Source organism: Maniola hyperantus, chromosome 17 (assembly GCF_902806685.2).
Source record: "Maniola hyperantus chromosome 17, iAphHyp1.2, whole genome shotgun sequence".
NCBI lineage: Eukaryota > Metazoa > Arthropoda > Insecta > Lepidoptera > Nymphalidae > Maniola > Maniola hyperantus.
Window position 1 is genome coordinate 10,103,095 of NC_048552.1, and position 17,817 is coordinate 10,120,911.

A 17,817-nucleotide genomic window follows, 5' to 3' on the forward strand; every position below is an offset into this window, starting at 1 on the left:
AATTTCCAAAGCTAAATCAATTAAATCAGAAAATGATTTGACTTTTGGACATTACTTTGGGGAATAATTTTAGAAGTTCCCCGAAGAGCCTAGTGGTTAGGATGTCCACCTCTGAATAATTGAAGGTTGGGGGTTCAATTCTAGGTACGCATCTCTAAGAGTTATGTGCGTTTTAAACAATTAATTATACTTAACTTGATTTAGCGGTGAAGGAAACATCATGAGGAAATCTGCATGCCTGAGAGTTCTCCATATTGTTCTCAAAGGAGTCAAAGGTATACTATTATGTTCAGCTTGTCGCTGGCTCACTATAGAGTACGGTTCTCTTGAGTGTGAGAAGAGTTTTGGCCATAGTCTACCATGCTGGCCAAATGCGGATTGGTAGACTTCACTTCACACACCTTTGATAACATTTTGGAGAACTCTCAGGCATGCAGGTTTCCACACAATGTTTTCCATCACCGTTAAAGCAATGATATTTAATTATTTAGTTAAAATGCACATAACTGTTCTCAAAGAAGTTATATGCGTGTAAAAAGTACTCTGTGATTCTCGTTTCTCAGTGTTAGTATACCTCTATATTTAATGTACTCTGTGCATCAAACCTACTAATGAAAGAGTCATCACATATTCTTTTAAAAGTACTTATGAGACTTGATATCGATGATGACTATATCGATAGTGTAAATGAACTGTCAAAACATTTTTTTGTCCACATCTATCCTTTGTGGACTGTCTCACCGAACCGTGATAGGAAAACCATATTTTGACATTGATGCTGTCATTAAATGATAGATGCAGTCGATTCGCAATCGGCCTGCAGGTCCACGACAAGAAGACGACAAGACAAGCGACAAGGCTCTTTTGGCGCGTGGCGAAAATTAGAGCTAACACCGCCATCTTGTAAAGTGTCACGCTCACATCACGCTGTCCGCCTAAATATGCGATATTGCTAAGTAAAAATCTGAAATTCACTGTTTTTGTTAAATATTAAAGGTATTCCATACACATAACATCACGATATTATAATATCGGTGATAATAATTCCCCTACCTGCTGACCTACTAAGTATTCTAGATACGTATTTAAAATTTAAATATTATAAACTTATTACTTAAGAAAGTCTTTTGTTGCGATAATATGTCGGAAAAATATTCTTATACTTGTACCAACACTTTGGAACAATAAATGATTTATTTATTTATTTATTTAATATATTTTTCATCTCACTCGCTCGGAGAAGATTCTTTTGCCCATTGAAATCTGCGGGAAAGTGGGAATTTTTCTCCCTAGCGAGCAAAGCAAAGAGTATATAATCACTGGAGCAAAGTACGAGCTTAAATTCGAACGTGACGAACTGTGGTCTATGGTTGGCGTATGTACTCTGTGGTTGGCGTCAGTGCGACAAGCTCTAACAACAAGCAACAAGCAACAAACACTGTGCATAGATCATAGAGCATTGATCTAAGGCTAATTAACGATTATAGGGACAGGGATCTGTGATTATAGATGAGAACCAATATGATATCTTGGCACGTGGCCAAAATTGGAACTAACGCCGCCAGCTTGTGAAGTGTCACGTTATCCCTTTATATGCGGTGTTGCTAAGTAAAAAATCTGAAATTTACCTACTGCATTTGCTAAATAGGTATTAGAGCCATTCCATATAAATAACAACACGATATCCTGTGGCCCTACCGCGGTTGTTTGACAGCTACAATGTCACGATCGCAATCATCTCTGATTGGTTAATGCTCGCTCACTATTGGCTACAATGTATTGTTGCAACAAGAATGGCACAAATTCAGCCAATCAGAACAATTGAGATTGTAATAATGATAGATGCAGGTTTTAGACAATCGCCCTACAGATAATATATACAGCGCAAATTAATATGTCTGCGTCTTAGCTATATTTAGCACTAGGTAAATATAGTATTTCAACTGTGAGCAGGTGATAAGTTGCAAGTTCATGGCCTGCAATGATTTTCATTATTCTTTCTCGATTTTTAAACAGGGACGGCTTTTCACATTTCTCATTCGGTTTAAATTAGATAAAACTTACTTACTTGATTTTCAACATTGATATCTTCAATATATTCCGTAAAATTAAGGAGATTTTATTTGCTGGCAGCCTTTGTTCTACAACTACGCCCTCCTGTCATCTTGTGAAGTGCCAAAAGAGCCGTGTCGTTTTCATCATCATCATGATCAACCCATCGCCGGCTCACTACAGAGCACAGCTCTCAGAGTGAGAAGGGTTTTGGTCATAGTCTACCACGCTGGCCATGTGTGGATTGGTAGACTTCACTACTCACGATTGTCGTATTATAATGTAGTAATAATTCATCCAAGTTCTGGTAGGTTAGGTAAATACCCAGTTTAATAATAAAACAATAATAACAAGTAGTTCAATCTTTATTTACAAATGTTTGAAAGCAACAAATTTATTTTAAGACGATTAAGTATCTACCTAAGTAGATAACTATATCACAATAAAATTAATACCTATAGGCTTTACGTAACTACAATAGTCAATAGGTATGGTTATAACTTATACCTACTTAACTATTTAGGTATGTAATAATGTACCTACCTATATTAAGGAGATAAATTGGACTAAATTCTAAATAACGACTAGATTAAATAGTAACGATAGAGTAGGTACGACTAGATATTATGAAAAGATCATAGTGTTCAAAACGACTAACTAATTACGATAAAGAATGCCTATTTAAAGATTTAAAAACTGACTAGAAGATAAAAACCGGCCAAGTGCGAGTCAGACTCGCGCACCGAGGGTTCCTTGTAGTCGTATTTTTTCGACATTTTACACAAAATTTTATTCATGATAGTTTTTGATTTATCGTGCAAAATATCGAAAAAATACACGAGTATGGAACCCTCGGGCGCGAGTCTGACTTGCAATTGACCGGTTTTTTACTGAGTAAGTAAGTACCTATTCTAAAAGATTAATAAGGAAGTAAGCTAAATCTTTATAACGCTCTACTAATGTAGAGCCATAATAAAGATTTAGCTTACTTCCTTACTTAATATACCTACCTACTGCACTACATTTTTATGATAATGTGGGTAGAGCCCAGCGTTGCCAGGCGTCCCGATTTTTATAGAAAAAATTAAATGTCCCGCGCGGGACAGGCTCAGTCCCGCTTTTCGGGGATAACTCGAAAGCGTGCGTGCAGCGTGCTGTCTATAAACATTGAACGATAGGGTAAATCTGATTTAAATTATCATATTTTTCATAAAATACATTTTCTATGACCTATTTTTCCTATCTATTGTCACGTAAACGTCATTTGAATTCAAATAATAAAAAACTTCTGATTATATGCGTTTTTTAACATGTCCCGCTTTCAACGAAAGAATCCCGCTTTATTCACTCAAAAAGTTCCAGAATCCCGACTTGGCAAAAAACAAAACTGGCAACGCTGGTAGAGCCGTATACCTACTCGTAATAATAATATGTACAATCCAGTTTTCTAAACAAGATCTATTAACGATTACTTAATATGAATAACCAGACAAATATCAATATAGAGCTAAGCTTAGGTTTAGCAAAAGAGTTTTTTGAGTCTAGAAATCGATAAGACAAGGTATCCTCTAAAACAAGCCTCATTTGGAGCCTAGTGCGCTCAGAACCAGTCAGCTGAATGCCAATTTTATGTAGCTTCAACTTCTCTTCTTTCAGATTTTAACATCAAAATACAAATGCCTTAATTCTTTTAATCCATAATATCATCGTCTATGTCTGAAGATTCGCCCTTCGTGTCCTCATTTTGTTCCTTCGCTTCCTCCTTACGTTCCTGAGAGTGCAAATTTTCGTACACGCACTTCAAATTTCTCATAATGTATGACGTACCGTTGGGCTTTCCCAAAAATCTGTTACTCCTCTCGAAGTATTTCTCCGGCCCTTCTGTTTGACCGTGGTTTGATCGAACCGGCACCGCGAATGCTGACAAGTGTCGAGGTTTCTGTCCTAGATCTTTAGCGAGCCGTTTTTCCAAATTTGTCTCATCTAGTCTCCCTTCCTGGTTTATGTTCACGTCCATAGCCTCAGCTCTCTTTCTGTCATAGATATGCCCAGATACGCGTAGATCGATAAAGAAATTCAATGGATCGGCTCCGAATTGGGGGTTGTAAAGTGGTGGATACCACATTGGAGGCGGTGGGGGTAAGATCAAGTTTGAAGAAGGTACCGTGTTTGGTTCGACGGAATTCCTTCCAATGCAAGGTGACGGTTTAGGAAGCTCCTCTGTTCCGACATCCACAAAGGTAGATTGGCGACCAGGTGGGCCGGGACTGCTTGGTTTGGTTGGTTCAGGTTTTGGTGATAAAGTTCTTGGCGATTGTTCACCTACTCTAGGTTTTTCGACTGTAAGTTCTAGAGGAACTTCGGGGCGTACTTCTGCCTCTTTCTTTTCCTCTTGCTTCGGCCAATCCCGCCTCCACTCTTCGTTTTCAGCAAAGTATTTGTGCGACCGACGCTTGAAGCGGCGATGGTAGTGGGGAGGCCTGCAGCCGTGGCGAGCGTTGACGAACGACCTCAGCATCTCGCTGAAGAAGAACGCGTGTGGCTGGAGCGGTAGAGCCCCGTAGAGGTAGGGCGGTGTCGCAGCCAGCAGTCTGGAGACGAGCTCAGTGTTCCGTAGTTCGCGGATGTGTGGTTTGGTGGCTGCCTCCACGGGTTTCTCATCTTGAACTGAACCCATACCTGTCAACAAAATACTATAATTATTTTAAAAAAAGGTACCTACATATTTCTTGCGGAAAATATATCTACTTAGAGAGATACATACCTATAGTCCGCGATAGGTTGAGATGGCAACCGAAGTATAAGGTGGGGGGGACGCCCCGCACACCCGCGTTTAGTACTGGGTTAGTGCGGTGGCTGTGCGGTTGTGCGGTGCATTTCTTCCTGATTGCCATATCAATCTGTAGCGTACTACCCAAATAGGTCTAACAGAGGTAGATTATTTAACGGTAGGTATCTACCTACTAAAAAGTGAAATACTTCTACGTTTAGAGCACCTCCTTAATACCCCGTACCCTCATAAGTCATAAAACCCATTTGCCATCTCGTCCTGTCGCATACTAAAGGTTTTTTTTTTTTTTTAAAGAATATTAGTCATGTTAAATGACAAATATTCCCCTTTCCTCTCCAACTAAGCGTCAGGCTTGTGCTAGGAGTAGGTACGACAATAGTGCAACGGGCGGGATTTGAACCGTCGACCTTTCGGTTTTCAGTCCACTCCTCTTAGGGAACTCTTCGATTTTCTGGGATAAAACGTGGGATATGTCCATCCCCGGGACGCAAGCTATCTCTGTAACCTGTCGTCGAAATCTGTTGAACAGACGGCTAGCAGACCGACATACAGACACACTTTCGCATTAATAATATTACTCAGTATTATTATAACCCGCGTGTAGTAAGTTGACGCACTCGTATATTCTATCTGTGTCGAGAGCACTGAGGAGTGCGGAGTGTGGAGTGCGGAGTGCGGAGCGACACTTCAGCCGGCGATTATCTGGATTCGCACCCCTATCACGGACAATGCACTTTCAATATTCCACGAGGGCTACAAATGGATCCAACGCTATAACTTTATAACATATACATGTAATATACGTATACCTAACTATGTAGATACTTAGATTAATTTAGAATCGTTTTGATATCTAAATCATACATCATGATCAACCCATTACCGGCCCACTACTGAGCCGGGTCTCCTCTCAGAGTGAAAAGGGTTTAGGCCACAGTCTGCCACGCTGGCTCAATGTGGATTGGCAGACCTCATACAGGGTGTAATAATAATGCTAGCAAAAACGAAGACAGGTGATAGTAGGTACTGGTGATTACTGATAATGATAGGTACCACAAATAAACGCGAAAAAAAATAAAAAAAATATTCTATATTTTGTAAAAGTTATATAATATGTGGTCTTACTAGTGGAAAGTCCCGGGTTCGTTCCAGGTTAACCCGCTTTCATCTTAGACTGCATCATCACTTAACACCAGGTGTGATTGCAGTCAATGGCTAACTGTACCTATCTGAATAAAAAACTACCTACATTTTACGAACGAACGTTCAATTACGAACTCAATTTTTTTGTACAAACCTGAAAAACATCTACTGCGGTTCCCGTGTATAGTACGCGTCAGGTCGAGATGGCAATCGGGGAGGGAAGGACCGCACACCCACACAACCCCCGCGCTAACCCGGTGCGGGCGAGCGCGGGTGACGTGCGAATGTGCGGGGCGTCCCCCCACTACGTACCCCAATTGCCATCTCGACTTGTCATGGACGATACTTGTCGGTTCGTCTGTCGACATCGATTTTTCAGCTCAGCGCAGTTTTATTGCCAATATTGGAATGATGTGCGCCCACTACTACATCCGCATTCTAATAGCTTCGGATTTGTTTCTCTTTTACATTTCCTGTATCGAAAATTCCGCTCTGAATTATCGTGGGCTTTGGATTGGAACATAGAATTCTAAAAGTAAACTCTGGTTATTAAGTAGGTATGCTGTTGTATCAAATATCATCATCATCATCATCTCTCACTACTAAGTACACTCCGCTCAGAATAAGAAGAATAAGAAGAATTTAGGCCACAGTCCACCACGCCGCGCTGGCCAAGTGCCACGTTAATCAAGTGCGGACTGGCAGATTCCACAAAATCTTCAGAACATTATGGAGAATTTTTAGACTTGCAGGTATCCTCACAATGTTTTTCTTCGCCGATAAAGCTAGTGATACTCCGAAAAATTATAAGTAGGTACTTCTAGGTGCTTGCGGGGATCAAACGCTCAACCCCCAGAATAGGAAACCGAAGTACTAACTACTAAACTATCACGCCTCTGTATCAAATAATTGTGTAATTAACCACCGTGAGATTGTAGTCAAGGGCTAGATTGTATCTGAATCACAAAATTCAAAAAATATACTTAGGTAGGTATATGAGAAGGCAAAAAAATATATAAAATAGTTTCATATTTGTGCCTTTTGGGGTGGAGACCATGGGTTCGTGGGGCGAGGATGCCAGATCCTTTTTTAAGGACCTTTCATCCCGTCTCGCGGAATCCACGGGGGACCGGAGGGCTGGCAGTTACCTCGGTCAGCATATTAGTCTGGCCATTCAACGAGGTAACGCTGCCAGCGTTCTGGGCACCCTGCCTCGTTGCGGTGGTTTAGATGATTTCGATCTGTAATTTTTATGTTCTAGAATAAGTTTCGTATTTTTGTTTATTGTATTTTCATTGTAAATTGTAATTAGCAGGCAAAAAAATAAATATATTATTTTATCCATTTCCCCGGAATTTCTGAAAACCCTGTCGTTATTGACGTTCTACATTTTAGAAAAAAAAACCTTGAAACAAAATCGAATTTAAATAGACCCAGTGCATGCAATGGTATGAGCTGAAGGTTCTAACTTCTACCTACCTTGAGTAGTACTTTGAGTTATTGGATATTTCTACTTACTTTTATATTTATGTCCTCATAGTTTAGAAAGATAACGTTTCAAAGCTCATTCCGTAAATCGTAATTGTACCTACATTAGAACAAAGCTATTTTGTCCATCGTGACATGAGACGATGATAGGTATCTCGTATCAAAACCAACAAATTCCGTCGCATAATTGAAATTGTAACAAAAGACCTTACCTACCTACATAGCTACCTATTATTATCAACGAGTGTATTAATAAAGGATCCCTGATGATTGGAATTAAATGTCACATTACCATATCGTTGAACGAGCCGCGATGAAAGCGATACATCGGATTTATTCCACAATGGCGGGAGAGGGTTTCTGACCAGGGTAGGATTTGAATTTCAGGCCCCCAAATAGGTAAAATACTTATGTATTGTTTTAATTTTTGTAGTGTCGTATAGGTTCAACTTGCTTCATAATATTATATTACAATGTTTCACCCAAACTGGGTATCTATATCCTACTTTGTATAATGTTGATTTATATAGAACTATTTTCTCTAATTTTTTTTTTAATTCATTATAGGTACCTAAGTATACGCTTGACACCACACTAGGTAAGTATCACACCTGATGGGAAGTGATGATGTGGCCTAAGAAGGGACGCGTTTTATGTGAAATATTAGCTAAGTACTTATGTGAGTGGAAACAATTGTAACTAACAGCGAAGTAAACAAGCATTACGAATAGAGAAAATTATATCGGTACCCAATTCATGTCAGACGGTCTCTTTGATTTGGAATACTTACATAATATTTATTTGATACTAACTGATGCCTTGACTTGGACGCGTGGATTTAGGTTTTTAAAAATCCCTTGGGAACTTTTGATATTCTGAGATAAAAAGTAGCCTATGTCACTTTCCAGGTCTTAAACCATTCTCATGCAAAAATCAAGTCGATCCGTTGCTCCGTTGCAACGTGATTGATCATTGAAGGGCAAACCAATAAACCAACAATAACATACTTTCGCATTAATTAAAATATGGGTAGTGATTGCAAACTGAAAATATGAGACTGTACCATATAGATAACTGTCATTTTACCGTAATCGAGCCCCTGAACTTTAAGTCAACAAGTCAACCTCTAGCAACGGCCCTGGACGTGTTCACAATAAATTCAGAGTGGCGTATCTCTATTCAAACAGTTGATACGAGCGTGAAGCGGGAAGCGGGAATCGGGACAGATCTTACGTACGCGACGGTGGGCAAACATGACGGTTACCGCCTCCCCTGGGGGGGTACACTGGGCGACTCGACTGAAGAGATTTTTAAAAATAATCTCCTTCCTAACTCCTGGTACTAGTATTTAATCAGTTAGCTTTTAAGCCGATTTAGTAGCGTAATTTTTTTACAAAATCCTTAAAAGTATACAGCCATGATAGCCTAGTGGTTAAGACGTCCGCTTCCTTATCGGAGGTCGGGGGTTCGATCCCGGGCACGCACCTCTAACTATTCGGAGCTATGTGCGTTTTAAGTAATTAAATATCACTTTCTTTAACGTTGAAAGAAAATATCGCGAGGAGACCTGAATTCCTGGCATGCAGGTTTCCTCGTGATGTTTTCCTTCACCGTTAAAGCAAGTGATATTTAATTACTTAAAACGCACATGACTCCGAAAAGTTAGGTAGAGGTGCGTGCCCGAGATTGAACCCCCGACCTCCGATTAGGAGGCGGACGTCTTAACCACTATGCTATCACAGCTTTTCTTTGGTAGTGACTCTACCATCTCGGAAGAACCGGCAATTAATATAACTTTTCCTCGCTCATTTTCTGCTCTATACAATTTAGAGGTATCATCTCTGTAGGTGTAAATAATAGGATTGGCGAGGTGTGCGTCACACGGCGTCGGCAGCGAACGTTAATTTCCATATTAAAACCGCCACAAAGGAAGCAAATTCAAAAACCTCACCGTGGCGGGGTGGTAAAGAGATCACGCGGATGTGTGAAGCCGAGCGCTCGCGGATTTGGATGCGGTATGACGGTTCACACTTCATTGTTAACTGTTTGTAACAATTTGTGATTACCTAAATTAAGGTGTCTTTTATTTTAACTAGTACTTATTTAAAAAAATTAAAATTCTTTTTACTTATTTGCTTTGTATTTGTAACATTTCGTTATATATATTTTTTATTAATAAGAAATATTATTATTTTTACTTTTTACTCATTTAGGCGTTGTTATGATGTTATTCATCACAATCAGTATCTAAAAGCAAAGCTGTCATATTATATTTAATTCTTCTAGTTTTAACACTAAGTACCTATAATCTAAGCAAATTATTCTAATTATACTAAGTACTTATATATCTCAGCCTTAGTGTACTTATTAGCAAAGATCTATGCGGTTTGACGGGCTACCCTTAGGTTTCGGCTTTGATATGATTAAAATTCACCCAATTGTGCCATAAGGAAAATGAAATAAAATGAAAATATACTTTATTGAACACAACCACACACAATACCTGATGCATTTGTATTAGTGTTCTATTTACCTAAGTACTTACTTCTTCAAACGTATTATATTATATCATGCCAGAACACTGTATCTCCTTGAACTAAAAAGTTTGGTAGATCCCTTTTATATGAAATTAGCTTATTCCCGCAACTTCTTCCACGTGGATTTAGGTTTTTAAAAGTCCCGTGGGAACTCTTTGATTTTCCAGAATAAAAAGTAGCTTATGTTCTTCCCCGAGACACGAGTTATCTCTCTACCAAATTTCGTCAAAATCGGTTGAACGGATGGGCCGTAAAAGGCTAGCAGACAGACAGACGGACAGACAGACAGACACACTTTCGCATTTGTAATATTAGTATGGAAGTATGGATTCTTTTTTTAGGTCACATCCATTTCTCTCTCGCCCTACATCAGCAACAATGCAAACAATATTGCGCGCAGTAGGTACGTAGATACGACGGGGTATGATAATCGCGTCAAAACGCACGTGAAGTGCCGCGAGGAGGCCCGGGAGGGGGAAAGGGGCCTAAGGGTGGCGCTAAGCTGGTGACAGCTTTAAAACGTACCCGATTATCCGACTGAGTGTACTCTAGTCTGAGACGGTCGCTTGAAAAGATATGATTTATGCCTACTGCTGTTAGATGCGCATTAATAATAATGGCTTTTGTATTAGTAGCAATAATTTTTCTTCTGTAAAATTATCATCATCATCATCATCATCATCATCGTCATGATCAACCCATTTTCAGCTCACTATTTAGCACGAGTCTCCTCTCAGAATGAGAAGGGTTAAGGTCATAGTCAGCCACGCTGGTCCAGTGCGGATTAGCACACTTCACACATCCTTTGCGAACATTACTTGTATGTAAAATAAAGAAATACAAATGAAAACGTGCAATTTAATCCGAATATCGCCAATAGCAATTGTCAAATATAGGAGAACTAGAAACAAAGAGAGAAGGTAGGTATGCTATATCAAAGAAACTATCTGAGGCAGACCGTATGAAAAGTATATTTTATCAACAAGAAGAAAGTAGAATATTGAAGAATTCAATGCAACTGGCCAAGAACAGAAGTAAATGGCGTCCAAATAAAGATTATTTAGCCCTACAATGGGCTGCAATAAACTGTAAATGTTGATACTTACTGAATATAAAGTATTTTTATTAAGATTTCAGTAAAACCTAGAAGGTCACTTAGGGCGTAGGTATTACATTAAAACGTTTCACAACAAAAAGTTTCATCATATTCTAACTTCAAAGCAAGTCATAAAAAATATCACGGAAATCTGCAGTAATGGGACAAAATACATTTTATTGACATTGAAATGAGTTTTCAATCTGCACACTGACAAAACAAATATTTAAAAAATATCATTTCAATTTCAAGCGCAACACGGAAATGATTTTTACGGAGGTACAATCCATCTCACTGCGCTTTTTTTAGAGATCCGTCACGGTGAAAAATAATAAAATAGGACCACTAGCAGCGAGCCCGCTGTTAATTACTGCCGGAAAGCCGGAATGCGGTGCACTGCACTTTTTGTTTTCGGACTTTTAATGGATCTGTTATCTATTTTTACTTCGTTGTAAATTTTCCACGAGGCTTAGAAATGGTAGGACTGTTGATTTTGGTAAATCGACAAGACATCCCAAACAAAATATCGTACTTAAAGGAATATTTTTTTTGAAAGGTTCAGATTTTTTATGATTTCTATGATTAAATTCACCTAAACCGATGAAGCTGTGTAATCAGGCCCCATGTCGAACTTTACGAATACAACATACTACCTACAACACACAATATACTTACCTAACTTCTCAAATATCTTCTTTCTCCTTTTTATCTCTTTTTGTAATCTGTCAGTTGTGTTTTGTGGTGCAATAAAGAATATACATACATACTTTTACAAAGCTACGATAGACTTGTAGGTAGGTACACTAGCAACTGCCCGCGATTGTAGTCTTGTGGGAATTTCGAAAAATTCCTTGTCAAATTATAAATGCCAAGTTCTGTGCAAAATTTCAGCTTCATAGGTACGTTTTAGTGAGTCAGGGCTTTTCTTTTACTGTATGAAAATACAAGGTAAAATTACCTTACAACCAAAAATCTTCTTATTGCAAAAATCATGTTAATAATATAAAATGTGAAAAGCATGGAAATGTAGGCAATTTCCTAAACTGATCAAAATGGTGATAATAGGCTCTAAATAAAGAGGACGGAGCGTACCAACGGAACAATGTAATGACGCTTGAATGAATGATCGCGTATCATTCCCGCAAATACTGCTTGATATTGTGAAAAAAATACACTGAACTTGGTTCCAGCATCTAGCTCTTTACTTTGAGTATGATTATTTTTTCATAGCTTTAGACGAAATTCAGCACCTCACTTCATTAGAAAACATTATTTTTGACATTTAACAGTATAATCTTAAGATTTTACCTACGAGTTAATAAAGATGGATTTATAATTTCGATTACCTACACTTCATGAAAATGAAGAGATAAGTGCTTCCCTGTCCACCTTTGGTCTCTTTTTCTCTTTACTGTAAATGTTTTTGGTACAAATAAAAATTCGAAATAATTAAAAAACAAAACTATTACTTTTTAACTTTGACTTTATAAAAACAAAAATCTTATCAATAAGATTGATTGTTCTTGTTGCAATGTTGATCAAAATCGACAACGGATATACTGAAAATGACCAAATTTGCTCGCTTACTGTTCCATAGTGCAACCGGTCTTGGATGTTATAGCTAACATCTCATGTTAACCCTACTTAGTACCCCTAGCCCTGGCCCTAGTATTAGCCCTAAAACCTTAACTCACTTAAAATAAAGCCTGTTCTGAATACAGCATGGTTTAAAAAAGACCCGATGTCTCAACCAAATCATCACCCTGATTATACAAATTATATTGCTCTATCAAAATGAAACACAACAGTGAATTAATTAATTAATTCCCCTTCCTCCCGTCGCTTGGCAGAAATCTGTTAATTACACACGTAATTCTCTGTAAACTTAAGATACACACGTTTACTTAATCAAAGACGTTGCGTGATTCTAATTATTACTTGACATCAAAGAAAGACAATTTTACATACATACATAAGATATTGCACGTATCACAAAATACGATAGTTAATTCCTACGACAGTAATTTTTATTCTTAACTTAACTTTGCCTTAGAAAATATTACCCTAAATACAGAAATAATTCATTGAAAGTAGGTAGGTAAAAAAAAAATTGTAATATTTAAAAACACAATACGATAAAGTAAATTTATTTCATTACTCCTAGAAGAACAATAGAATAATTTTGTTTTAACCAATGACACATTATACCATACATATTTTACGTTCATGCTTGGTGATGAGTAGGACAGAAAATACAAAACGTGCGTTACTACTAGCGCATATTTTGTATTTAGCTCTTCTACAAGAGCGCTCTACAAATGTGACTCAAGTCAAGTATCGTGGTTTTAAGTCTTCTTAACAAAAATAATATTGTTTTAAATAAATAGATGCCAACAACATCAAACATGCAGAGATAACAGACTTGTTTCCAACTTTCCACAAAAATACAATAAGTATTCAAGTTTTCCGCGAAGAAATCATATTTGCCGCAATATTGTACAAAGGTAGCGCAGAGCTTTCTTTATTTTATTTCCTTGCAAAGCCTAATAAAAGCGTTATCGTATCGCCGCACAATACAAACTGTCGTCTTCTTCCATCAAAACGCAATACATACGCGGAGGAAAAGAAAATATTACTCCTAGCATTTCGAATATTACGTTAGAAATAAAACCACTTACTAGTGATAAGAGGAATTTATTTAGAAACCATTGTTTTAATAATATTTATGTATAAGTTTAAATAATATTATGTATTTATTTATTTCCAATTACATTTATGTTAAACTTATGTATAACACAATGTTCAAGTAATCATTATAATAATCTTCCTAAGGCTGACTTTCAATAATTTTATTTTCAATCTTTAACTAACGAATTTTGACATTTAGAAATTGTTTATTCCTCAGTAAACATTTTATTGTTTGGATTGGCCTAGTGTTCACTGGCCAGTAACTTCCGCAATTTCTTGTGGAAGTCAGCTTTTTACACTATGTAAACCACATGTAAACACTTGCAGTAAGTCAACTTCTGAAAGTTTTGTGTATTAAAACTTGCAGACATGACAATGTGGCTACGTCCGTTGTACACAATCTCTAAACTAAACTAAAATTATGCGTCTAAATCTATTGCTATCCCTTTCATAATGTTGCTTGCGGAAAAGAATAGCACTAGATTTAGACTTGTTAATTTAGTTTAGTTTAGAGATTGTGTACAAGAGAATCGGCCCCAATGACATCCGACTTTTCAAGTTTTATTACTAATTAGTGGACACTTAGCATTAAAGTAATAAAAAGGTAGGACTGAATTCTATTCCAAAATTAAAAACTTGTCACATAATAGCGAAGTCATATTGTCATACCGAATCCATTTTAATTATTTTGTTAATCCACGGCAACGCTACGCCGCGCCGCCGTGCCTACGCGCTTTATCTTTGCGAGTGCTTAGCTTGTCTACGAAGCACGTAGCAAGCAGATAGACTACGATTCGAAAACAATAATAAAATTAATATTCCTACGCCGCTTCTAAACGGAAATCTTCTAAATCTAAATATATAAAATGAAAAGGTGACTGACTGACTGACTGATTGACTGACTGACTGATCTATCAACGCACAGCTCAAACTACTGGACGGATTGGGCTGAAATTTGGCATGCAGATAGCTATCGTAGGCATCCGCTAAGAAAGGATTTTTGACAATTCAACCCCTAAGGGGGTGAAATAGGGGTTTGATATTCGTGTAGTCTACGCGGACGAAGTCGCGAGCATAAGCTAGTAAGTATATAAAAGGAAAAGGTGACTGACTGACTGCTCAAACTACTGGACGGATCGATTTTATAAAATAATCAAGGTCTGGCACGCGCTGAATCTTTCTCTATTGGTAAGAATGCTAATTACTAAGTAACTTACTGTGACAGATTAGTAAATTGCGAAAAATTGATTATAATAATATTATTACTAAAGCGAGGTTTAGACATGCAAGAACTTTTTGCAAGTTGTTCCGCAAGTATTTGCAGAATTTGTTTACACTACGAGCAATATTGTACATTTACATACATTTGTGACTTGCGGCAAGTCCAGCCAGTTACAAAACTTGCGGAAGTGACGTGATTATTTATTTTCACGGTAGAAATAGCTAGCGGAAGTCAACTTCTGCAAGTTTTGTTGCTAATCTAAACCTCGCTTAACGTTGCGTTAAGGTACGAACCGGAACGCCAAATCGCTTAGTAGTAGGATGGTAACTAGCCATGGTCAAAACCTCATCTAACCCAACAGTTCTTGTAGATTTCAATCTAAAATATCTTAACTAAAAAATCTATAGGTACTGGACTTTATTAAATCTTCAAGTACCTAGGTACCTATTTGTATTAGTACGAAAATTTTGTATAGGAAACTAGAAACATGTCGCGAACATGTCACTCACACAAATTACCATACACAACAAAAACAAAGACTCGTTCAGTGAAAAAAACGTCCTTAAAAATAAAAGTAAGACGCAAAATCTCGTGTACGGAAGCTTTTGAATACAGTTAGTAAGTTTGGTTCAACTTTCAACCCTATTTCATGGGTTACAAAGTGTAACTCAACTTGTGATTCTCATTCGACGTGAAACGTGTACAGTATGTAAATGTAGAGAGTGAGTTTGCTTGTAACGTAAGTGGTGGTGTATCACGATATTCCCACAGTGAGATATAAATACACTGTATTGGAACTAACGTTTAGATTTCACTTCCAACGGTCTAGAGTTTGGAGTTCGGAGTTCTGTCTTTAGATTGAAACGCAGAACCCTAAAAAAACTTTGAAAAGACAGTCTAGAGTCTAGACCGCAGGCTCTGAAACATCTTATTTTCAGCGTGCGTTACGTTCCGTTAGTTAGTTAGTTGTGTATGTTAGTCAATCGATAGGTACGTCTTATAGTGATCAGTATAATAGATATCTTATAGTAAAAATAATGCATTAATTAAAAAATAACCATTTGTGCCTACTGAAACAGGAGAAAAAGGCTCTACAGTACGCGGCAGAAAATAATGTAGGTACATCGACCTTTAGAATGATATTTCGGCTTTGTGGAGCTTTGTCTCTGACGTTTTGTCGGTCTCAACGACAGAGACAATGTGGCTAATTCCGTTGTTCACAATCTCTAAACTAAACTAAAATGGCACGTCTAAATCTATTGCTATCCCGTTCATAATGTTGCTTGCGGAAAAGGATAGCACTTGATTTAGACCTGTTAATTTAGTTTAGTTTAGAGATTGTGTACAAGAGAATCGGCCCCAATGTTCTACAAACCGATGTCTCTTTCTAAAGGCCGATTTTCTACCGCGTAGTGCACTTCTACGAATCCTTCACTTTATTAGAATTCATATAGCCCCCCACCTAGGGGCTATTATATAATTCACACCAGACTGACTATCTGCAGTCGAGTCCGGTAAATTTAAGCAAACACTGGCCAAAATTAAGGCACTTGTTTGGTTAAGGTTCTTTGGCATATCTACTATTTCACACTCGTAGATACTTTCCACGAAATTTTCATCTGGGTAAGTAAGTAAATTTTGGAAATTAATTTTTACTGTGAATCTATTGCAAAAGTTAATACTCCACAGAGTTTTTATTCAAATCAAATCAAATCAAATGGTTTATATAAAATTTATTACCTATTTTGTAAGTCTGTTTTCAAGTTAGAATCGTGAAATTGTGTATTTACACTAATCTTCTTATATATATATATATAAAAGGAAAAGGTGACTGACTGACTGATCTATCAACGTACAGCTCAAACTACTGGACGGATCAGGCTGAAATTTGGCATGCAGATAGGATGCTATTATGACGTAGGGATCCGCTAGGAAAAGATTTTTGAAAACTCAACTCCTAAGGGGGTGAAATAGGGGATTGAAATTTGTGTAGTCCACGCGGACGAAGTCGCAAGCATAAGCTAGTAGGCAATAAATTACACTTTTTGATAGTCGGTTGTTGAATTTTAAGATGATATAGCACTGGTGATAATTTTAAGGCGAAATTAGCACATTTGTAGAGCACTGTCTCGGTTGTTGAGTCCGACAAAACGTCATATGGGTATGAGTGACAGAGACAACGCTCTACAAAGATGAAATGTCATTCTAAAGGCCGATGTTCATCACTTTCGGCAGCGTACTGTACTTATAGTCTAGTTGGTGACAAAAATAGAATCCGATTTAAATTAAATGTGATTCTATTCAGTGTGCGGCTGTGCGTTGCTAGGCGAGCAGAATGCAGATCTCAATAGAGGAGCGAATGATGTCCACGCCGCATCCCGTGGCGCAGGAACAATGGCTTTCAGTCCGCGCGTCGCTATTGTCATACGGGATTCACGGATTCAATGCAAATGTAGTTTTTTAGGGTACCGCACTGAAGTCAGCTGAAACCGATACTGCAATTTTTCATTAATATTAGATCACTACCACCCATCCATACTTATTATTTACTAGTTTATGCCCGCGACTTCGTCCGCGTGGACTACACGAATTTCAAACCCCTGTTTCACTCACTTAGGGGTTGAATTTTCAAGAATCCTTTCTTATCGGGTGCCTACGTCATAACAGCTATCTGTATGCCAAATTTTAACCCGATCCATCCAGTAGTTTGAGCTGTGCGTTGATAGATCAGTCAGTCAGTCTGTCAATCAGTCAGTCAGTTAGTCACCTTTTCTTTTTATATATTTAGATTACTTATAAT

General features: G+C 37.8%; 1 protein-coding gene across 3 annotated transcripts in view; it reads right to left on the bottom strand.

Moving 5' to 3' along the window:
- Nucleotides 1–3,063: 3,063 nt before the first annotated feature.
- LOC117989939 (uncharacterized) overlaps nt 3,064–17,817 on the bottom strand; it is a 33,839-nt gene continuing 19,085 nt past the window's right edge. Inside the window, exons 1-2 of one of the 3 annotated variants that reach the window (XM_069504064.1) lie at nt 6,299–6,783; nt 3,064–4,731 (exon numbers count right to left, since the gene is read on the bottom strand). In XM_069504064.1, coding sequence (XP_069360165.1) covers nt 3,743–4,731; nt 6,299–6,323 — 1,014 coding nt within the window. In that variant the 5' untranslated portion in view covers nt 6,324–6,783 and the 3' untranslated portion in view covers nt 3,064–3,742. Of the gene's footprint in view, nt 4,732–6,140; nt 6,251–6,298; nt 6,784–17,817 lie in introns of those variants that run through there. The other 2 variants (XM_069504065.1, XM_034977337.2) reach the window with 2 other exon arrangements.